We start from the raw sequence: 25,194 nt of genomic DNA on the forward strand, positions 1-25,194 counted from the left end.
TGTATAAAGGAAATTAGTCTTTGCCTAAAAATAGAAGACTTAGTTAGATATACATTTATTTACAACTAGTCTGGTCAACTATATATATCTATATATCTATCTAGATATATAGAGATATATATAGATTGTTTTTTGGGTAGAGATGGGGTCTTGCTATGTTGCTCAGATTAGGTTTGACCTCCTGGGCTCAGGCAAATTATCCTGCCTTAGCCTCCCAAATAGTTGGGGCTACAGGCATGCTCTACTGAGCCTGGCTTACCCTACATTTATAAATATGAAATGAGTGTTGCTATTGACTTAGATCATGGTTAATAGAGTTACCTATGGGAGTAGCAGCTCAGGTGCCATTAGTATCTGCTACTCAAAATGTGATTTGGGGGCTGAAATTTGAAAACAAAGTTTATTTCCTATGTTCATAAGATTTTTAATAAGAATTTCATGTTTTTCTTGACTGGTAGTCACACAGGCCAGTTTTGCCTTGGTTTGAGCTATATTAGAGGATAGCTGTCTATCTTTTTGCGGTGTCTACCAATGCTTCCTCCAGAGTGAATGTCAGGTATATTGTGTCACAGTGTAGTAAATATTTATAGTGTTCAATGAAACCTAGTATTATAAGAAAAGGACACAAGGACTTGATAACATTTTGGAAAGATAACTTTAAAAAGCTCTGTCTTCTCTTGCTCTGTTGCTACAGCAACAAAGCATTACCACTTTTGCCCACCACCAGCTCTTATGTGTACTTTTAGTGTCTAGAGTTTGGTCTTTAATATGGTTTATTCTTTTAACAAATATTTATTAAGCCTGCTATATACCAGGCATATGGGTGCCAAGGGTGTGAATGCTAAATAAACCAGGGATTCCTAAGGGTAGCTGATCCATTTTGGAGCATGACAATATCAGGATGAGCCTGAATGTACCATTATTACTGAAAAGCAAGGATGCTTTCAAGGATGTCTGAGGCTAGTGCTGGAGTAATAAATGGTTAGCTCAATGGTGCTGTGGCCAAACTGTGATAAACTGGCCAAACTGATACATTAAGTAGGGATAAAAACCCAGTAATTTAGAGTTCATAGAAATAAGTTTGTGAAAAGACTATGAGTTCATAATGATACTCAAAAAATGTTAAGAGTGTACAAAAGATTGTCTCAATACAAAAAGAAAAGCAACTATAGCAGGATGTTTAAGAATGGGCTGGATGTGGTGGCTCACACCTGTAATCCAGCACTTTGGGAGGCTGAGCCAGGATAATTGCTTGAGCCTAAGAGTTCGAGACCAGCCTCGGAATCATAGCAAGACCCCTGTCGCTACACACACATGCACACAATTATCTAGGTATGGTGGTGCATGTTGCACTGAGGTGGGAGGAATAGCTTGAGCCCAGGAGGTTGAGACTGCATGAGCCATGTTTACAGCCCAGGTGACAGAGTGAGACCCTATCTCAAAAAAGAAAGTTTTAATGACTAAGAAATGGCGGCCTGTTAATATCTGTGCATTTTGATTTTTTAATTAAATACATATCTATTTATAAATCATAGGATTTTTTGTTTATCACTGTTTAAGTAGGGAAAGAGTCAGGCAGTCCTGGAAAAAGTAAGAATTGTACCAAGGAAAGAAAGGCCCACCACACAGTACCAGCAGTGACATATAAAACGTATAAAGTGGGGTCTGTGTCCACAGATGACAAATTAACCTGGTATCCAATTAAGGAGACTTTTCTGCAGAGACTAGATCCTTATCTCTTAGTAAATAAAAGCCTTAGATGGCCCTGCCTATCATGATAAGATACTAAATGGCAGGAATAAGTTTCTAATAATACTACATAACTTATCAGGACATAATAAGTGACAAGACAAAAGCTTTTGTAACACCAACCAGTAAAACTTAAAGCATTCTGGGACAAAACATTAGATTACAAAAAGTAACCTTTGTGAAGTTTAAGGTATTTATTTTCAAGTAAAGCCAGATAATTGGCTGGTCAGATGGAATAATTTTGAGAGAAATAATCTCATGCCCCAACAAAATATCAGGTAGTCTGTAACCCTGGAAAGGTGTCAGAGTATTACTTTAATCTTAAAAAGGTATAAGAATAACTATAGAAATAAAGAAGAATGAATTACACCAATGATACTGTTATTTTAGAATTAGTTTAAGAGTCTTTTATATCTTTGAAATGGTAAAAAGTTATGTCAATTTTTTAGTTTAAATTGTTTAAGGAAATTTAAGTTTGTTATCAATGTTTAAATGTTAAATAGTAATTTTCAAGTCTTCCTGTCTTAGATATGGAAGTTTAATAAATTAATCATTAAACAAATCTAGGTACAAGTGGTAATTAATGTTCCTCTTTAAATATAAAAAAACTTTGTGATTTTTAAAAGGTTTAATAAGTATCAAATGGCCTAATATAATTCAGAGTATGCCAAATATAACCTCCAAATTTAGTAAAAATTATTTAGCACTTTTTACAAGATGTAGTTATAGATTAAACAAAAAGAATTGTGCTTATAAAGCTGTAATTATATCATCTTAGAGGGTGAAGTCTTTTTTTTTTTTCTTTGTAATAATGTATTGAACAATTTCAGATAGAGGTGTCATGGATAATGTCATGCCCTGGGCATTCCTTTCTCCTTTGAGTATTTTCTTTTTTCTTTTTCTTTTTTTTTTGAGATGGAGCCTCTCTCTGTCTCCCAGACTGGAGTGCAGTGGCACGATCTCTGCTCACTGCAACCTCCATCTCCGGGGATCAAGTGATTCTCCTGCCTCAGCCTCCAGAGTAGCTGGGATTACAGGCACGCACCACCATGCCTGGCTAATTTTTGTATTTTTATTAGAGACAGGGTTTCACCATGTTGGCCAGGCTAGTCTTAAACTTGTGACCTCATGTGATCCACCCGCCTCGGCCTCCCAAAGTGCTGGGATTACAGGTGTAAGCCGCCGCGCCTGGCCTCTCCTTTGGGTTTTGACTTTAGCAGGTGTCATCAATATTTACACAAAAATTTATTTTTATTTTTCTCATACCCAATTCTAGTATTTATTTTAAAACAGGGTTCCACTATATCCTATATTCCCATAACTCCAACCTCCTGCCCATTTGGCCTCCTGATTGCCAACCATTGATGCCTTGTGATGCCATTGGCATCTGTGCACTGTTGTCACCACTCTCCTCGAACTTCTGAGTCACAAGTCTCATAGGCTGTTCCTTTAAAAGTGCCACATGGCCAGGTAGTGCATGCCTATAGTCCCAGTTACTAGGGAGACTGAATTGGAAGGATCCCTTGGGCCCAGGAATTTGAAGTGTCAGTGGGCTATGATTGTGCCACTGCATTACAACCTGGGTGACAAAGCAATACCCCCACCTCTAAAAAATAAAAAATAAAAATATAGTGCCACATGCACCAGGATTATTGCTTTGTGTGTTTCTTGCTGCCCTAAAGCAGCTGTGACTAGAGATCCATAGAACTGGTAGTTCTCTTCCATTCTGGCACTTCATTGCAGCTCTCTCTTGCCTTTACTCCTTTCAGAGTATTCAGAACAAGAAGCTCATTTTATTATAATTCCAGACTATAGGTTAAATCACGTACAAGTAAATTATTAAATTATTAGCTTTTATAGCTGACTGTGTTCTAATACAGACCTTTGTCCCAATTCAAAGGGTAAATTCTAACCAAATTGTAGAAAGACAAAGATAAGCCAACTATCTTAAGCAAATATAATAGCTTTGGCCTTAAAACACCTGTGTATAAGTTAAATTTTGTGTATAAGTTAAACCATGCTTCTCTGGCCATTTTCTTTGAATTTGATGCTTTAGAATTATTTCTCATGTATATCATTATATTTTGCCTCTCTAAAGTGAAAGTAGAAAATTTGAAAATTCTTTTAAGACCATCGATGCTAGGAAGAAACTGCATCAACTAATGAGCAAAATAACCAGCTAATATCATAATGACAGGATCAAGTTCACACATAACAATATTAACCTTAAATGTAAATGGACTAAATGCTCCAATTAAAAGACACAGAATGGCAAATTGGATAAATAGTCAAGACCCATCAGTTAGCTGTATTCAGGAGACCAATCTCACATGCAGAGACACACATAGGCTCAAAATAAAGGGATGGAGGAAGATCTACCAAGCAAATGGAAAACAAAAAAAGGCAAGGGTTGCAATCCTAGTCTCTGATAAAACAGACTTTAAACCAACAAAGATCAGAAGAGACAATGAAGGCCATTACATAATGGTAAAGTGATCAATTCAACAAGAAGAGCTAACTATCCTAAATATATATGCACCCAATATAGGAGCACCCAGATTCATAAAGCAAGTCCTTAGAGACTTACAAAGAGACTTAGACTCCCATAAAATAATAATGGGAGACATTAACACCCACTGTCAACATTAGACAGATCAATGAGACAGAAAGTTAACAAGAATATCCAGGAATTGAACTCAACTCTGCACCAAGTGGACCTAATAGACATCGACAGAACTCTCCACCCCAAATCAACAGAATATACATTCTTCTCAGCACCACATCACACTTATTCTAAAATTGACCACGTAGTTGGAAGTAAAACACTCCTCATCAAATGTAAAAGAACAGAAATTATAACAAACTGTCTCTCAGACCACAATGCAATCAAACTAGAACTCAGGACTAAGAAACTCAATCAAAACCTCTCAACTACATGGAAACTGAACAACCTGCTCCTGAATGACTACTGGGTACTTAACGACTTGAAGGCAGAAATAAAGATGTTCTTTGAAACCAAGCAGAACAAAGATACAACATACCAGAATCTCTGGAACACATTTAAAGCAGTAAGTAGAGGGAAATTTGTAGCACTAAATGCCCACAAGAGAAAGCAGGAAATATCTAAAATTGACACCCTAACATCACAATTAAAAGAACTAGAGAAGCAAGAACAAACACATTCAAAGGCTAGCAGAAGGCAAGAAATAACTAAGATCAGAGCAGAACTGAAGGAGTTAGAGACACAAAAAACCCTTCAAAAAATCAATGAATCCAGGAGCTGGTTTTTTGAAACGATCAACATAATTGATAGACCGCTAGCAAGACTAATAAAGAAGAAAAGAGAGAAGAAGCAAATAGACGCAATAAAAAATGATAAAGGGGATATCACCACCAATCCCACAGAAATACGAACTACCATCACAGAATACTATAAACACCTCTACGCAAATAAACTAGAAACCCTAGAAGAAGTGGATAAATTCCTGGACACATACACTCTCCCAAGACTAAACCAGGAAGAAGTTGAATCCCTGAATAGACCAACAGCAGGCTCTGAAATTGAGGCAATAATTAATAGCCTACCAACCAAAAAAAGTCCAGGACCAGATGGATTCACAGCCAAATTCTACCAGAGGTATGAGAAGGAGCTGGTACCATTCCTTCTGAAACTATTCCAATCAATAGAAAAAGAGGGAATCCTCCCTAACTCATTTTATGAGGCCAACATCATCCTGATACCAAAGCCTGGCAGAGACACGACAAAAAAAGAGAAGTTTAGACCAATATCCCTGATGAACATCGATGCAAAAATCCTCAATAAAATACTGGCAAACCGAATCCAGCAGCACATCACAAAGCTTATCCACCATGATCAAGTGGGCTTCATCCCTGGGATACAAGGCTGGTTCAACATATGCAAATCAATAAATGTAATCCATCATATAAACAGAACCATCATATAAACAAACCACATGATTATCTCAATAGATGCAGAAAAGGCCTTTGACAAAATTCAAGAGCCCTTCTTGCTAAACACTCTCGATAAATTCGGTATTGAATGAATGTATCTCAAAATAATAAGAGCTATTTATGACAAATCCACAGCCAATATCATACTAAATGGGCAAAAACTGGAAGCATTCCCTTTGAAAATTGGCACAAGACAGGGATGCCCTCTCTCACCACTCCTATTCAACATAGTGTTGGAAGTTCTGGCCAGGGCAGTCAGGCAAGAGAAAGAAATCAAAGGTATTCAGTTAGGAAAATAAGAAGTCAAATTGTCCCTGTTTGCAATGATATGATTGTATATTTAGAAAATCCCATTGTCTCAGCCCAAAATCTCCTTAAGCAGATAAGCAACTTCAGCAAAGTCTCAGGATACAAAATCAATGTGCAAAAATCACAAGCATTCTTATACACCAATAACAGACAAACAGAGTGACAAATCATGAATGAACTCCCATTCACAATTGCTTCAAATAGAATAAAATACCTAGGAATCCAACTTACAAGGGATGAGAAGGACCTCTTCAAGGAGAACTACAAACCACTGCTCAATGAAATAAAAGAGGACACAAACAAATGGAAGAACATACCATGCTCATGGATAGGAAGAATCAATATCATGAAAATGGCCATAATGCCCAAGGTAATTTATAGATTCAGTGCCATCCCCATTAAGCTACCAATGACTTTCTTCACAGAATTGGAAGAAACTACTTTAAAGTTCATTGGAACCAAAAAAGACCCCACATTGCCAAGACAATCCTAAGCCAAAAGAACAAAACTGGAGGCATCACGCTACCTGACTTCAAACTATACGACAAGGCTACAGTAACCAAAACAGCATGGTACTGCTACCAAAACAGAGATATAGACCAATGGAACAGAACAGAGCTCCCAGAAATAATACCACACATCTACAACCATCTGATCTTTGACAAACCTGACAAAAACAAGAAATAGGGAAAGGATTCCCTATTTAATAAATGGTGCTGGGAAAACTGGCTAGCCATATGTAGAAAGCTGAAATTAGATCCCTTCCTTACACCTTATACAAAAGTTAATTCAAGATAGATTAGAGACTTAAATATTAGACCTAAAACCATAAAAACCCTAGAAGAAAACCTAGGTAATACCATTGAGGACATAGGCATGGGCAAGGACTTCATGTCTAAAACACCAAAAGCAACGGCAGCAAAAGCCAAAATTGACAAATGGGATCTAGTTAAAGTAAAGAGCTTCTGCACAGCAAAAGGAACTACCATCAGAGTGAACAGGCAACCTACAGAATGGGAGAAAATTTTTGCAATCTACTTATCTGACAAAGGGCTAATATCCAGAACCTACAAAGAACTCAATCAAATTTACAAGAAAAAAACAAACAACCCCATCAAAAAGTGGGCAAAGGATATGAACAGACACTTCTCAAAAGGAGACATTTATACAGCCTACAGACACATTAAAAAAAGCTCATCATCACTGCCAATCAGAGAAATGCAAATCAAAACCACAATGAGATACCATCTCACACCAGTTAGAATGGTGATCATTAAAAAGTCAGGAAACAACAGGTGCTGGAGAGGATGTGGAGAAATAGGAACACTTTTACACTGTTGGTGGGACTGTAAACTAGTTCAACCATTGTGGAAAACAGTGTGGCAATTCCTCAAGGATCTAGAACTAGAAATACCATATGACCCAGCCATTCCATTACTGGGTATATACCCAAAGGATTATAAATCATGCTGCTATAAAGACACATGCACATGTATGTTTATTGTGGCACTATTCACAATAGTAAAGACTTGGAATCAACCCAGATGTCCATCAGTGACAGACTGGATTAAGAAAATGTGGCACATATACACCATGGAATACTATGCAGCCATGAAAAAGGATGAGTTCATGTCCTTTGTAGGGACATGGATGCAGCTGGAAACCATCATTCTCAGCAAACTATCACAAGAACAGAAAACCAAACACCACATGTTCTCACTCATAGGTGGGAATTGAACAATGAGATCACTTGGACACAGGAAGGGGAACATCACACACCAGGGCCTATTGTGGGGAGGGGGAGGGTGAGGCATAGCATTAGGAGATATATCTGATGTAAATGACGAGTTAATGGGTGCAGCCCACCAACATGGCACATGTATACATATGTAACAAACCTACATATTGTGCACATGTACCCTAGAACTTAAAGTATAATAAAAAAAAGAAAGAAAATTCTTTTTATGGTTTATTAAAGGATAGACAAAAATTCAAGAATTATGTATTTGTAAAAACTCTTAAGTAAAATTTGTAGTTAGAAAAGATAATTCCTTCTAAATGTGTTTATTTTTAATATAGTAATCAAATTACTGTAAAATATTTTATTAAGTAAGTTTATAAAATAGTAACTGTCGGCATAAAAGAATGATCATTTTGTCAACGAAAAGAGTCAAACTCTGTAAAATATTTGAAGAGATTTATTCTGAGCCAAATATGAGTGACCATGTCCTGTGACACAGCCGTCAGGAGACTCTGAGAACATGCGCCCAAGTTGGTCAGGGCACAACCTAATTTTATACATTTTAGGGAGACGTGAGACATCAATCAATATGTGTAAGATGAAGTACATTGGTTTGGTTTGGAAAGGTGGGACAAACCAGAAGCAAGGTGGGGGCAGGGGCTTCCAGTTTATAGGTGGATTCAAAGGTGTTCTGATTGGCAATTGGTTGAAAGAGTTATTATCTAAAGACCTGGAATCAATAGAAATGAATCTCTGGGTTATGATGATAAGGGGTTGTGGAGACCAAAGTTTTATCATGCGGATGAAGCTTACAGGTAGCAGGGTTCAGACAGAGCAGATTATAAATGTTTTTTAACAGACTTAAGGTCTGTGTTGATGTTAACGCTGGTTGGCTTTTCCTGAATTCCAAAAGGGAGGAGGGTGTAATGAGGCACGTGTGACCCTTTCTTCCCTTCAAGGCCTGAACCAGCTTTGGAATGCCCATGGCCAAGAAGGGTCCATTCAGATGATTGGGAGCCTTTGATTTTTTTTTTTTTTTTTTTTTGGCTTTATAGTTTTGAAGATGAAGTTGTTAAAGACAACATGGGAGAAAATGTCTATGAGAGTTGTTTCTTTATGATTCAGAGAAGGAAGAAAAGTGAAATCTCTTTTTCTGTTTTTGAATTCTAATCCCCCAAGAATCTGAAATTTTATTTAAAAAAACCTCTCCTTGCAAAGATAGTTGATGTATCTATTATTTTAAAATGTTTCTTTCATTGGTATTAAAATTTTAAGCAAGTAGAGATACAAAATGTTAAGTAGGATATACACATGAAATATGTCATCACTTGTTGACAGGAATAATTCTAAACCAAGCATAAGAAATTACTTATTCTTATGACATTTTGCTTATCATGCTATAGCTTTTTGTCATCAAATTGCAAAGGTGAAGTGAGGGAAAAAATGGGTTTATTACTATTATCTTTTAGGATGTGAAGCTCAGCAAGAATATTTATGCTTATTTTTCCCCCTGAAACACCCCTCTTGCTTATGAGGATGCATTTTGAGGTTCAGTAGATAATTACTTGCTTTTACTTTAGCTATGTAGACATTACCTAATCAAAATAAACCAAAATTGAATTCCTACTCAAGTGTGTCAGAATATTTGGGTCTTTTTTCTTTTCTTTTCTTTTCTTTTTTTTTTTTTTTGAGGTGAAGTCTTGCTCTATTGCCCAGGCTGGAGTGCAGTGGCACAGTCTCGGTTCACTGCAACCTCTGCCTCCCAGGTTCAAGCAATTCTCATGCCTCAGCCTTCTAAGTAGCTGGGATTACAGGCATGTGCCACCATGCTGGCTAATTTTTGTATTTTTAGTAGAGACGAGATTTCACCTTGTTGGCCAGGCTGGTCTCAAACTCCTGACCTCGCACCTGGCCAGAATACTTGGGTCTTGATGATGAAAGTAGAATGGACTGGGTGCAGTGGTTGACACCTGTAATCCCAGCACTTTGGGAGGCCAAGGCAAGTGGATCACTTGAGGTCAGGTGGGGGGGGAGGGAGGGAGGGAGAGAGGGAGGAAGGAAGGAAAGAAAGAAAAATGTAAAAGGAACAACATAGGAGAACTATCTTTTTTCCAGATCCTCCTTTAACCTAACTTGGGTGTGAATTGCTGTTTGCCAGCTTGGCTCAGAGGGGACAGGGTGAGAGTGGATAGTGAATTTGCAGTCGCAGAGGCAATGCAGCAATCTTCCATAGTGTCTAGGATGACCTCCTGTCCTTTTGACTCCTATAAGGGGCATTTCTTTTCATGCCTAACTCCAGACAGCATGAGTTCATTTAAGCTTTAAGTACCTGTAGTGGAAGAGATAATGACACTGAGAAAGTAGATAGTCTTTTCTTTATGTAGTTACAAATGCTGTACTTAGAATAATTCAGCCAAAATAGGGTTCTTGGTTTTTAGCTAAAATAATTCCAAATAGTTACAGGTTTTTTTTGGAGCTATATAAAATATTTTTTAAGAAATGGAAGAATTTTATAACTTCATTTCCAAAATAATACTTTCATACCAATAAATTTATGTAATATTAATAAAATATAAGATGTGTCACTTGACTGAGGGAGTTTAAGTTATATGATTATGAAATGCCGACTGAGAAGGTATGTTTTTAGTGCTTTCGTAAAACTGGAGTGAAAACTCATTGTTCTTTTCTAGGGCCTGAGGCTGATGAAACTCCTGAAGTTTTGCCACACATAGAAAAGGTTGGTCTGTATAACAGAAATTAACTATGTAGATTGCGGATTTAGATTTTTTAAAAAATGTGTCAATTAAAGTATTAAGCTCATTTAGACCCTCACCTAGGCAGGAATATGACTAAACCATTTCAGTAGATAGAAATCTATTTTTGTCTAATCACCTCTTTCATATTTATTCTTCCTTATTGCTGATAAAAGTGTTTTCTTGATCTGTGTTTCTTATCCAGTACTGTAAGTCTCTTACTTTTTATCTAGAGTAGAAATACATAACTTATTAGCAAACTAGTTTCTGAGATAATGTAACAAAGTTCCTTCCTGCTTTGGATTTGCTTTGTACTTGGTGCTATGGAGAATCAGAGGACTGTAGGATTGGCTGTGCTCCCAATGAACTCACACTTTCCTCAGGGATACTGGGCAATCAAGGACCTCCCCAAGCTAGCCCAGTATACCCATAGCTACTTTTTTTTTTTTTTTTGGAGATAAAGTCTCACTTTGTTGCCCAGGCTGGAGTACAGTTGTGCGATCGATCATAACTCACTGCCACCTTGGACTCTTGGGCTCAAGAGATCCTCTCACCTCAGCCTCCCAAGTAGCGGGGACTACAGGCCCATACTGCCACACCCAGCTAATTTTTTTCTTTTAATTTTTTTTGTAGAGACTGGGTCTTGGCATCTCACCCAGGGTTGTCCCTGTAGCTTACTTTATCTCAGCCATACCTTACACATTCCTGCCTTCATGCTTTTGCTTGAATCAGAGCCAGAAGATGGGAAATAACATAAAATTTGGAAACCAGATAGGTCTAGGTTCCAAGGATAACTGTTTGTATCTGTAAGATAGGGACAGCGATAGCTGTTTTACAGGTATTGTGAGGACCGAGCAATGATGGTTCATGGTGTCTGGCACCTAGTTGGTGCTCAGTAAATGTGTGTTCCTCCATTCTTTCACTCCACAAATCTTTAATTTCTGGCGTAAGTACCTGTTCTTCTGTGGATCTATTTCAGATAGTTCTGGCAATCTTGACCAAAGTAATTGCTCCCTCTCTAGCATTCATTATTTACTGACTATATCATTATTTCCAAATCACTTGTACTCTATGATATTAATAGATCTTCTGAGGAAAAGGATTTTTTGGACAAAAATGTTTGGAGAACACTGTGTCCTAAAGTTCCCCCAATGCACATGGTTTGGAAAGTCCTGTCGTCCTCTACTGCCTCCATTTTTTTCTTCCCCAGAAAACTCATTTTTGCAAGACATTAGGCTTTGTATATTATCAAGCAAATGGGCCTGCTGCCTGATGTGCATAGAAGCCAATGCTGTGGCACTGGCTTTTGAGGAAAAAAAAAAAAAAAGGCTTTATTGTGAGACAGGCCAGCAAGGAGACAGGAGAGGCAGTTCAAATTTATGTCCTCTATTTGGGGTCTGGAACAGATTTTAAGGGGGCAGAAGGTAAGGGAAAGGACTTAGGAATGTTGGTTTGACAGAGTCTGATTAGAAGGCTTCAAATTTGACCATTTACGGTAAGGTATATTTAGGCGGATTTTAGCACCAAATCTTGTGTCCAGCAGACCTCTTGCTTCAGAAAGAGTACCAGTGGTCAGGTTCCAGTCATTTCTCAGTCTTCTTTGTTCAAGATTCTGGCTGCGCTACATGACTTGCACTTTTGGCCCTGTTATACCTGCAAGATGACTTGACATTCTGTTACCAACAAAGTAGGGCCAGTTTGGGCTGGTTCTGTGGTTATAAATGGAACTGCTTGATATACACTAGTTTATGCCATTCATTTGATTTCATAAGTGTTCTATGACATTATTTGTATTCTATTTAATGTCTTAGGTATTTATGTCTCGAATCTTTTTTTTTTTTTATATCTTGAATCTTAAGTTGGAAATAAATTGCTTTAGGACAGAGCCCAATGTATATACTTTATTATACCTGGTGCTTTGAATTTAGTAGATGTAAGGACTTCAAATAGTGGGGAGGCCTTGAACTGAGACTTAGAGAGTGAGTAGGATCTGGTTCTTGAATTTCTTGCATATTCCTTTTATCTTTCTGAGAAAATTATAGTTAGCATTGATAACAAATAAATATGTTTTCTTAAGTGTTGTATGCTATTAATATATACTGAGTACATAAAGGTGGCAGGTAGAAAAGGACAGGAGGAAGAATAAAGTGGTTTTGCTTTTCTCAGTCATACCAGATTAGAATATTAGAAGGCTTACAAATTACAGCACATCCTGTCAAAGGTATGGTGGATTTGATTTTTGGAAAAAAACTAAAGTCGTTGAAACCCATTCTGTTTTTTAAGGCCAATAAAAATTATTTAGTGTTCGAAAAATTTTTAGTGCCTTTAAAGCACCTCATTTTCTTGAATGGCTTATAAACTCATTCTGAAAGCAATTTCAAAAGAGGGATTCTAACAGTATTTTGAGTATTAGAAACTTTGTGAGGCTGGGCACGGTGACTTATGCCTGTAATCCCTGTACTTTGGGGGGCCAAAGCGGGCAGATCGCCTGAGGTCAGGAGATTGAGACCAGCTGGACCAACATGGTGTAACCCCATCTCTCCTAAAAGCACAAAAAATTAGCAGGGCTTGGTGGCAGGCCCCTGTAATCCCAACTACTCAAGAGGCTGAGGCAGGAGAATCACTTGAACCCTGGAGGCGGAGGTTGCAGTGAGCCGAGATGGCCCCACTATACTCCAGCCTAGGTGACAGAGTGAGACTCCATCTCAAAAAAAAAAGAGAAAAGAAAAAAAGAAACATTGTGAGAACAGGTATAACCTATTAAGGTGATGTCTTAGAGAAATAATAGTCATTTAGAAATGTTAAGTTTTTGTGGGGTTTTTTGCTTAAAATAACCACAACTCAGAGCCATTCATTTACAGCTAGGGCTTGTAATATTTATACAGAACTGTACCCTCATTTCTTTACCTTTTCCCTCTGACCTTTTGTCCTTTGTCCCCTTTACTCTACATTTACTTATTCCTGCAAAGGTGGGGCAATAAAAAGAAGGTGAAATTTTGTTCCTAGTTAATAATTTTCATAAACCAAATAGGAAATTTTGGCAAGAAAGAAGTTTATAACCATGAATTGCTATGAAGCTTTGAGATCATCTGTTAATTTAACTATCCATGCCTTCTCTGCTTCTTCTGTTAGCGCAGATAATTTAAACTTAAATGAATAATTTGCCATCTGTAATTATGGTCCAGCCAGTTATGCTCTTGGTCTATTATTAAACGTTTAACCATGTATTCAGTAATTAGTGATTTGGTATAGGAAAGCAATAAAGAGTATTCTCTTTATTTGTGGAAGGGAAGGAAAGTTGATGATAAATTTTGAGGGTAGCTTACAAACAAGATAAACTATAAAACTGTAAAGTTTTCATTTTAAATACTTTATTGTATATGCTGTAATGATGTAATTTCTATTTGTAATACACAGGAACTAAGTGAAGGCAGAGATTCTCCTGAAGTTAGCCTTCTCTCAGGCACTGCTATTACAGTATCTGATATGGTTGCTGTAAAGGAGACATCATTAATAGAGCCGGAGAAGATCTTAGCAGCACCAAATACATTTTTTGAGCCTAGAAAGGAAGTCATATTGACCATGACTCCTGAAGAAACTAAGGATGAAGAAAGCTCTCTTGAAACCTTTGTGTCTGCCTTAGAAAGGTTACTTACATCACCAGAAAGCACCCAGGAGGAAAGACTGTTTGAATTAGTAAGTGATTTTGATCGTAAAGAATTGATGGACCCATTGAGTGACTCTCTTAGTTCCATATCAATACCTTTGAATGCCTGGTCGGCATGTCATAGAGATTCACTAGAAAATGCAAAGGATGATGCATTGCCAGCTGAGTTATTGGAAGCCCTGAACACATTGTCGGAAGCCAAGATGGAAACCATCTGTCACAGAAAAGAGGGAGGCAGCAGTCTCATTGCTAGAAATGAATGTTTAGAAGTGAAGTTCAATACGTCTCAGACCAATGAAGATTGTACACAAATAGCAGAGGTGAATTTTGAATTTCTTTGTTCTACTCCACCATTTGAACATGGTTCCAAGTTAGCTGAGCTATAGGGCAGGCGTCTTTCAGTGGAGCAAGTAGCTGAAAATATGAGTTTATGATTTTGCCTTTTAAACTTCAACAAGTTTTCATTGTGTTAAAATCAAATTTACCCAAATATCAACACCTGTAAGATACTTTGTGACTTGGAAGCATAGAGTGATCTTTTTAGAAGTTCCTAGGGTAGAGTTTTCTGGGAGTTAGGAAGTTAGAATAGACAGATTTCTTCCCAACAGGCCTGAGAAGACATATCATTACATTGCTTACATGTAGGAAGGAAAGATTTCTTTACTAAAATTTTCTGTTAGCTCAGAAAATCACTATGTCTACCTGGGTGCAGAGTACTGATGGGATACCCCACATTAATTTACATTTTGACACAGAATATATGCAGGGATGCAGGGGAGGGGAAAAAAATATGCCTAGCTTAAGCAGAATTTTGCCTTCTATGTCTGAGAATACTGCCAGGTGGCATAGCTCTTGGGGTTTCGAATTCTTGTAGTATTATGCCTGGAAGCCCTGTAGTGGCCTATCACTCACAAAGTCCCTTTGTCATATTGACAGTTTCTTTGTTTTTAAAAATAATCTTTATTGTTTTTTTCTTGATTATAATAATAATACATCCTCATTATAAAACAAATTTTAAACCTGACAGAATTACACAATAATATAGTAACAAACATCCTCCACAATTTCACTCTTCAGAGATAATCACTGTTAACAGTTGGGTGTATCTCTCTCCAGTTATTTCCATCATATTCTATATTAGTTCATTTTATACTAATGGGATTGTATTATATATAATACCTTCCAACTTATTTTTTAAATTTAATAATATATTTTGTTTATCTTTCAATGTCAGCAAACGTAGCACTGCTTAAATCTTTTGATTTGTTGAATAGTATTCCACTATGTAAATATATTGTAATTTATTTAATCAATTCACTAATGATATCATTTGGATTGTTTTCTTTCTTTTCTTTTTATCTTCCGATTACCAAAATGTTTCTGTGAACATCCTTGTGAAGATTTATATAACAAAATGCTGAGCTCAGGTTGCAGCATACATACCTGGAATAATACTGCATGAAGTTCTGGTTAACAAATCTCAAAACTGAAATAGGATTTTTTAAAAACCAGAAAAAGAGAAACTAATTATGGAGCTAGGACATGAAGATTAAATATGGAAAGAGGGAATATGAGTAAAGTGTAGGAAATTATGATTGATATTAATACAGTGAATATGAATTTAGCAAGTCTTCAAAAGGAAAGAAAAAAGAAACCCTCTTAAGTAGAAAGGAGGCTTATTTAGAACAGATCAAATAATATACTCGTTTACTCAGCTGTAATAAAAATATGGAGCTTGTTACCTTTAGAAGCTTTGCAAGATGGATATGTAAGTAGGCTGAAGAAAGGTTTAGATGATACATATAAAGAATACATATGCTCATGGAAGTTAAATCTATAATGAATTATTAAGGGAAAGTTAGAAAACAATTCCTGATATACTGTTAACCTTTTAAAATCAACGTAATGGAGGTTATATACTATCTTGTTCCACAAAATACCACTTACTGCTGCTGTCAGATAACAAAACCCTGGGCTGAATAGTCCATTGATCTAGCCTAGTGTGACATTTCTAATGTTTCTGTAGATCTCTCATCATTCTACGTTCCCAATTTCTTGCAAAATTAAAGCTCCCAGAGTGACCATAGATTTGCCCTTGAATTTTCAAAATAAATATTGATCAAAATCATTTTTTACTTATGCTCTTAAGCTTTTAAATCTGCATTGTCCTTTATTACATTAATTGTTATAAAATCTTTCATTATGTCCACATATGTCTATGAATTCTTGTACTTGGATCCTGTAATAGGCATTTTAATTTAATCAAAAGTCAAGACAAAATTTAGCTTCTTACAGTTTTAAGTTTTTTTGCAGTGTTGTAATTGTTTGTGGATGTATTTACGTATTTGCAGACTCTGCAAGACCCAGATCCATCTGGGTTGCAAACTTTGGCTCATCAAAATATCACTTCTTGTGAACCACTAAGTAATAAGAGAAATTCACATTCAGTGACAAATAGCTCTGACCAGGAAACTGCGTGTGTGTTGAGAAGATCATCCAGACTAGAAAAACTGAAAGTAAGCAGAGATGCAAAGTACTCAGATCACATGTATAAGATGCCAGAAAAGATTTTACCAAAAATCCTTGGCTGTGAGGACCTAACAAATAATAACTCTTCAGCTCAGAATTTCAGGTATGCAGTGAAATTATGTGTTTATCTCCATGTATGCTGTAGACATTATAGATAATTATGTGCTTGGGGTCAGGGTCAGTATACAGTTAACACAGGGTAAAGAGCTTTATTTTTTATATTATTGCTTTTTTTATTTTGCAGCTTTTGGTCAGTGCCATACCACACAGCAAGGCTTTTTCCTTGCAAAGAGCCTGCATCTTTTTCTCTAGAGGGTGAATAGAGTGGATAGTGACATGCCAACTTGGGGAGTGAAGAGCAGGAGATTCAGTATACTCGCACTTGTAAATGACTAATCCTAAAGAAGAAAAACCCACAGGTAGTGCAAAGAGAGGGCTAGAAGCCATGATGACTGGCATGCCTGCTGCAGAATTACCTGCAGGAGCCATCTCCATTTTAAGAACTGCCACACCACTTGAGAACAGCTCAGTAAAATACCCTGGAGTTTTAATATTATAGTCAAAATTTGGTATAATTCTCTGTTAATGTTTGTAAAAACCGTTATAGCCATTTTAAAAATACATTGTTTTTCAAGAATGCAGGATCCGGCTTTAATGATTGATAGTAAAGAGAAGAATATGCATTCACGCAGGTTCAAGAATGGAAAACAAATCAGGAAAAATGAACAATTTCCAGGAAAAAAAGGTGATGCATAGTTTGAGTATTTTTCTATTTCTTTTACAGAAACAGAATTTTGGTAGAAAGGATTCAGAGATTATCTTTCTCAACTTTCTAATGTTATTGATAAGGAAGCTGAATTTCAGATAGGTTAAGGGTTTTTCCCAGCATCATACAGCTCATTAGTAGCATAATTGAGAATTGATCCTGAACTTCTGACTCATAGGTTAGTACTTTTTTCTATAATTCTGCTTTGGAAACAGTAGTTACAGACCTCTTTTTAAATTTACATGTGTAACCAACCTAGCATAAGGCTATGAAAAAGCATATCAGGAGGAATAAAGGAAAGGACAAGGCACAACTGTTATTTTCTTAGATCTTATTTCTGTGTTCCTATACCATCCAAAAGATTGAACTAAAAAACTCTCAGAAGCAATAAGAGAATCTAGAAACACTATTTAAAAAATAATAGATAGTGGAACAACTGGCAAAACTGAAATATGGGTTGTAGATGAAAAAATAATATTGTATCAGAGGTAAGTTTTCTGAATTTGATAATACTGCAGTGATATAAGTGTACATCTTTGTCCTTAGAAATACACATTAAAGTATTAGTAAGTAAAAGGGCATGATGTATAAAAGTTACTTTTTATATATACATGTGTCTGGATGCATATGTATCTGTAAAAAAAGAATGGTTTAAAGTCAATGGTAAAATGTCAACAAGGGATGAGTCTTTTGTTCTATTTTTATAACTTTTCTGTAAGTCTGAAATTATTTCAAATGAAAAAGTTTTAAAAATATGATAAGCTGGAGTCAACAATTAATGCCTTTCACATATATGTATGCATGAACTTGTTAGAAAATGTAAAAGATTATCTCATTTATAATTGTTACAAAAAGAAAATACTTTTATAACTAATAAGAAATGTGTCATATTTATAAGAAGAGTTTAAAAATTCTACTGAGGGATGTAAAAAATACTTGAATAAATGGAAAGAAGAACCTTGTTCTTGACTAGAAAGATTCAGCATTGTAAGAAGGTTCTCCCTAAATTATTCTAGAAATGCATGAAATCTCATCAAAAACAGATTTTTATTTATTTGCTAAATTTTTTGTTTTATTTTGTATTGCTTTTACAGGGATAGAGAGTAGCTATGAGAAAGTTTCAAAGTAATACTAAATATCACCTAGAAAAGTAAATATAAAAGACTAGCCAAGAAAATTCTGAAAAATAAAAACAAAAAGTTAGAGTGGCAGGACCTTGTTCTCCATAATATGTGAGCACATTAGAAAGCTACAGAAATTAAAGTCATTTGACACTGTAGCAGGAATAGACAGATAACTCAGTGAAACAGAATAGAGAGTTTAGATTAGAAGCCAGCTACAGTGAGACATGGGACAGATATGTAATATAGATGGCATCTCAAATTGTGGTGAAAAGAAAGACTAAACAATAAGTAGCAGAAAACACAAACAAAATTGGGTTTCCATAACATTCCTTACACTAACTTTAATTTCAGATTGATCAAAGATTTAAATGAAAAATGGAAGTTGTAGAAGAAAATGTAAGTGAATCTTGCTGTAACCTTGGTGTGGAAAAAGTCTTTTTAAACCGTCTTGGTTTCTGAGGTTAAAATCATAAAATTAACTGCATACCTTTAAAATAATGGTAAAAATTCTTTTAAAGAATGATAAAATTAACTACATACATTTAAAAAAATTGTATAGAAATATACCTGAAAGAAGAATCAAATATTAAATAGCTAAGAAATATTAGCATCATTTGACAAGGGTTTAATGGCATTAGTATGCAAAAAGCTCTTATGAAACAGTAAGGATAAAGAACAGGGGGTGTATGTCATGGCCTTAACAGTGGTGATGGTTTCATGGGTATATACTTGTCCCCAAGTATGTTGAATTGTATACATTAAATAAATATCCCTTTTTACATGTCAGATAATAATAATAACAATAATTAATTTAAAAATTTTAAACTGGAGGAAAAAAGTAAAAAGAACATGAATAGATAAGGAACATGAACAAGCAGTTTACAGAAAGAGAAATACACACACACACAAACACACACACATACACATAAGCACCTCAATCCATTCCTATTGGTCTAGGAATTCAAGTTTGAGTTTTGGGAGGACACCATTCATTCTATAACACCTTCATTGGTGAATTCTCCAAAATATATAAGGGGGAAATAATACCAGTTCTCCACACAATTCTTCCAAAAAATTAAAAATGAAGAAACTCTTCTCAACTCATTTTAATGAGGTCATCATTAAACTGATACCAAAATCAGAGACATTATAAAACAGAAAATTAGACTAAATATCCTTCATGAATATAGATGCAAAAATTCTAAATAGGCCAGGTATGGTGGCTGATGCCTAGAGTCGCAGTATGCTGGGAGGCTGAAGCGAGTGGATCACTTGAGCCCCGAAGTTTGAGATCAGCTTAGGCAGCATGGCGAAACCCTGTCTCTACGAAAAATGGAAAAAATTAGCTGGGCGTGGTGGTGCGTGCCTGTAGTCCCAGCTACTCAGGAGGCTGAGGTGGGAGAATTACCTGAGCCTGGGAAATTGAGGCTGCAATGAGCCATGATTGCACCACTGCACTCCAGCCTGGGCAATACCCTGGAGAAGAATATGGAGAGCAAGACCCTGTCTCAGAAAAAAAAATTCTAAACAAAACTTGAGCATATCAAATCCAACATTATATAATACATCATGACCAAGTGGTATTTATCCTAGGAATGCAAGATTGGTTTTACACTTGAAGACCAATCGCTGTAATTCATTATATTAACAAGCTAAAAAAGAGAAACCATATGATCATCTCAATAAATGCACAGAAAGCATTTGACAACATCTAACACATCTGTTCCTAGTGGAAATTCTCAGCAAACTAGGAATAGAGGGGAAACTTCAACCTGACAATGGACGTCTACAGAAATCATACAGTTTTATACTTAATTGTGAAAGACTAAATGCTTTCCTCCTAAGATCAGAAAATTACATAATTATAATATAACAAGTACAACTGGCACAGACAGATTTGGAAATAAAGACTGCTCTGATTATGGTAAGCATACAATTTGTCTAGTGGGAAAAGAATGCTTTGTAGTCTGGTATACAAGAAGGTAGACTCAAAGTTCAGCAGTTTAGTTTGTTATGCAGTGGGACTGAATCAAGGGAGTCAAAAGGCAAGGCAGTTTTATGTAGTCTATTAAGAAGGCTGCTGCAGTACTCAGTTACCTTTGTAAGGTTTTAGGATGGGGCAGGTTAGCTATATAAAAATTGGAAAAGCTATCATCAAGCTATTCTGAAATTCAGAAAATCCAAATGAGTATTGCCCTCCAAATTGACAGGATTTGGAACATGTAAATGAGGAGCTTCAGTATTTTAGGAGGCACAGTGGAGAACTGATAGTTGATATACATTATCTGGAAAAGTATTTTAATCATGCATTTCTGCTGACTTAGTAAATAAAAACAATTGCAAAGATCAGGCTATGATTCTCTGCTTAATTTCATTAATTTATTTTTAGCAAAGAAAGAGAATTTTGCATTCCTTTTTCCAGTCTCACTGGGATTAGTTTTTGTATCTTATATGCCGCTGAGATTTTCTCCTCATGGTTTTGTAAGACATCTGGTAATATACCGTTTTATTAAATTTGATAATATATTATTCTAGGTTTAAATAATCGTTTTCACCAGAGCTTTTAAGAAGATTATCTGTTAGTCTTTTCATATATGCACCTTTCATGGGTTTTCAATCAACATACACTGTTTATCATGGTTTATAGTTTACTTCAAATATTTTAAAACTAGTGACATTTGTCTCTTTTTCCTTTTTGTATGTAGATAATATTATAGTTGGGTTAATGGATGAATATTCTCATAATATAATATACTTTACTTCTAGACTGTTGACTGAGTTAATCCTGTTACCTATGTTCGTAAAGTTTGTAGTTTGAAATCGATGGTTTGTAATTCATATTCCTTCTGATATTCAAATAATGATTTTTTTCCTTTTGTTCATTCCCTCATTTCAGAAAAAATGAAGGTGAACAAAATATCTCTTGGTAGCATTAACCGGAGAAACATTTTTGGAGAGAACTTAGTATATAAGGCTGCTCTGAACGATGATGCTGATCTTGTTCATCATTGTATAAAAAAAGGTGGAAATGTTAATCAGCCAAGTTATGCTGGTAAGTTAGGATTACCTCCCACAGTTATCTTAAGAGTGGTTTGTAGTTTCAGCTGAATCACTCTTAGGAAAGTATAGCAAAGTGAGCCTAAGGTAAGTTCCAAACAGAAGACTTTCAGGTCATTTTCCTATTTAAGTAGCTCCTCACCATTATCTTTCAGGGAAGAGGGCGGGATGAGAAGACTGGGTGGCAGGAGAAGAGCATTATGTTTCTCCTTCAAAGATTATGCCAGGTGGGTTATGTGCAGTGGCATCCAGAAGGTACCTGGGGCTGGCTTTGCAAGGTCATTGTTACTATGAGACTCAGCCTTGAATGAAGGAGAAATGATGTCAAACACTGGAAGAAACTGATGGTGCACTGAGCTATAGGGGAAAATTCATGATGAAATGGTAGATGTACAGCAGGAGCAGTGGCCAGGGAAATGGAAATACGGTATGAAGTACAGAGCTTGGGACAGGGAGCTCAGAAAGAGCTGTGTTTCTGCAAGGCTGGGTCACTGGGACAGTCTTCCCTGTGGGTAGAATGTGACATGTTGTGCTAGAGAAGAGTGATTGCTTAAAGGTACTTACACTGAACAATACTTGGATAGCCTGGATGGTGCTTTTGGGTGTCCATACTTTTCCTGATGTTTCTAAACTTGCTCAGTTTAGAAACAGTGCAAAGAGTCTTATGGTGCACAGAGGTGGCACAGTAAAATCCATGGACAAGCAGCTGATTTCAAGTGCACCCCCAGTACTTTACCTTAGCAAGGCCTGGGTTTACACTATAATCAGGATTTTAACAGGATATTATTTTAAATGTCATACCCAGGTCATGGCCCTATAACCCTCAACATTGGATCCTTATTTGCCAGCCACAGCACTTACTCTCTTGATTTCAAGAGATATGTGGTTCTTTCTGTTGGTATTCTTTGTCTGCCCATTGAGTTCAAGAGTAGCCCTACATGCAGCCAGTTTTGACTTTATGGATTTCCCAAGCATCTCTTAACATGTTTCTTTTTATTAACCTTTTCTTTTTCTGTGCCATTGTTAACATTCTCAGTGACTGTTCCCTTCTTGTCTTCAGCCAGTTAATATATACCTTTTCCTCATTGTCCCAGCTACTTCTGTGACCTTCATGAATTCTTTATCCCTATCATATTTTCCTGCATTTTGAACTTACTTGTTCTCTACTTTTCCTTCTTACTTTGCGTCTTAGCTCTATCTTTATTTCTGGCTACCACATCCCACAGAATTACAGAGGACAGTGTTTCCATTTTCAACAGAATCACCTGCAAAGTTTGTTTAAAGTGCAACTATCATTTCACCTCCCAAACCACACACACACACACACACACACACACACACACACCCCAGAATCACCTGCAATATTTGCTTAAAATGCAACCATCATTTCACCTCCCAAAACACACACACACACACACACACACACACACACACTCTCTCTCTCTCTCTCTCTGTCTCTCTCTCTCACACACACACACACACACACACACACTTACTGTCTCAGTAAAGGTCAAGGACTGGCAAGAGCTGTATGACCTCTAACATGTTAGTTCGATGTAGTGAGCTTTTACATACTGTTTACATACCTTCTATGTATCAGATGCTGTGAAAACAAAAAGATTAATAATCTCCAGTAGGAAGATTTAAGTGTACTTATTTTGTGGTACAATTAAAAAAGAGGCCCACTGCCCTGTGAGAAATGAACAAAATGTAATAATGGACCAATGGTCTTTTATATGTAACATTTTGAATTTTATGAGTCCTCACTTACATTTTATGAAATTTTGTCTCTGATTAAAAAACAAATTGCAGGGAGCTCAGAAAGAATACTAATTCTTTTTCCAAAGGCAAAGGTGACAGTCATGAAGTAGGCTAAAAAAAGCTCTGAATACTCAAAATAGATCACATTTTAAGTTTTTGCCAAAAACCTCTGGGATCAATGCCTTGAGCTTTATTTTATGCAGAACTCTTTCTGATTCCTATACCTGTAACACACTAGAACTGAAAAAGAAAGGTTGGCCCAGACCAGGGTATTAATAATAGCCTGAAGTTTAAGTCAATAACAAAGCAAGAAATAGATAACATAAAATATGAGAGACAAAACTGTTTAGGACTATGTAATGTAGAAAGGAGTGTGCGTTATTCTTCTGTGAGTGTTAACAATGGCTACATTACAGCATATAACAAATTTTATTGTAATTGTAAATCTTTTTAAAAAATGTATTATATTATGTTCTCTTTAAAGGAAATTTATAACTATATTCATGTTTTAAAGAGATTTCCTCCATGATAGTTAATTTCTTTTTTTAAATAAGTTTTTTTTGGGATCTCCCAACCTGCAGATTTGAGAGGTAGTAAAAGATCTGTTGTAGAATGTGTTCCATCTTTATTTTGGAGGGGTGGTTTTACAATGCAGAAGGCATAATCCTTAGGGGAAGGAAAATTCTCTGTTACACTTGATTTCTTTCTGTAATCTGTAGCGATTTCTGTGGTCTTCGGTGGCTTTCTCTGTAGAATAAAGCTCCTTCTGGCTTTATTGACACTGGGAATTTCTTTCAACCCTGAAACTGATAATTCTTCCTTACTGAGTCATCCTTGTTTAAGTCTCACTTCAGGTAGCATTCATTGTTTTTTCTGGAATTGGACACTATTTACTTTTTACATTTAATGGATACGTAATTATTATATAACAAATAACTATATGTATTATATATGGTCTATATTATAAATATACATAATTATACATATTTATGGGGAACGATGTGATTTTTAAATACATGTATACATTGTGTAATGATCAAATCAGAGTAATTAGCATATCCAACACCTTAAACATGTATCATTTCTTTGTGGTAGGAACATTGAAAAATCTCCTTTTCTAACTATTTAGAGACATTCAATACCTCTTTGCTGACTCTAGTCACCCAACTGTGCAATAGGATACCATCACTTATTCTTCATTTCTTTGTGTGTGTGTGTGTGTGTGTGTGTAACGGAATCTCACTTTGTTGCCAGGCTGGAGTGCAGTGGCGTGATCTTGGCTCACTGCAACCTCTGCATCCAGGATTCAAGCGATTCTTCTTCCTCAGCCACCTGAGTAGCTGGGATTTCAGGTGCCTGCCACCATGCCCAGCTAATTTTTGTATTTTTAGTAGAAACGGGGTTTCACCATGTTGGCCAGGATGGTCTTGATCTCCTGACCTTGTGATCCACCCGCCTCAGCCTTCCGAAGTCCTGGGATTACAGGCGTGAGCCACTGCACCTGCCTCTTCCTCATTTCTAATTGCAACTTTGTACCCATTGACCGTCTCTTCCTAATTTTTCCCCTCCCGCTACTCTCCTCACTCTGTAGTAACCACTATTCTATTCACTGTTTCTTAGGATCAACTTTTTTTAAAAATATATTTATTTATTTATTTTTTATTATACTTTAAGTTCTAGGATACATGTGTACAACGTGCAGGTTTGTTACATATCTATACATGTGCCATGGGACTGTAAACTAGTTCAACCATTGTGGAAGACAG

At 36.3% G+C, this 25,194-nt stretch overlaps 1 protein-coding gene across 1 annotated transcript in view; it reads left to right on the forward strand.

The window, feature by feature from the left end:
* Positions 1-25,194, forward strand: part of ANKRD31 (ankyrin repeat domain 31) — a 170,485-nt gene that overhangs the window by 31,437 nt on the left and 113,854 nt on the right. Inside the window, exons 6-10 of the mRNA XM_007975603.3 lie at positions 10,462-10,508; positions 13,942-14,511; positions 16,543-16,823; positions 17,356-17,465; positions 21,507-21,662. Coding sequence (XP_007973794.3) covers positions 10,462-10,508; positions 13,942-14,511; positions 16,543-16,823; positions 17,356-17,465; positions 21,507-21,662 — 1,164 coding nt within the window. The remainder of the gene's footprint in view (positions 1-10,461; positions 10,509-13,941; positions 14,512-16,542; positions 16,824-17,355; positions 17,466-21,506; positions 21,663-25,194) is intronic.

This window comes from Chlorocebus sabaeus, chromosome 4 (assembly GCF_047675955.1).
Source record: "Chlorocebus sabaeus isolate Y175 chromosome 4, mChlSab1.0.hap1, whole genome shotgun sequence".
In the NCBI taxonomy this organism is placed as follows: domain Eukaryota; kingdom Metazoa; phylum Chordata; class Mammalia; order Primates; family Cercopithecidae; genus Chlorocebus; species Chlorocebus sabaeus.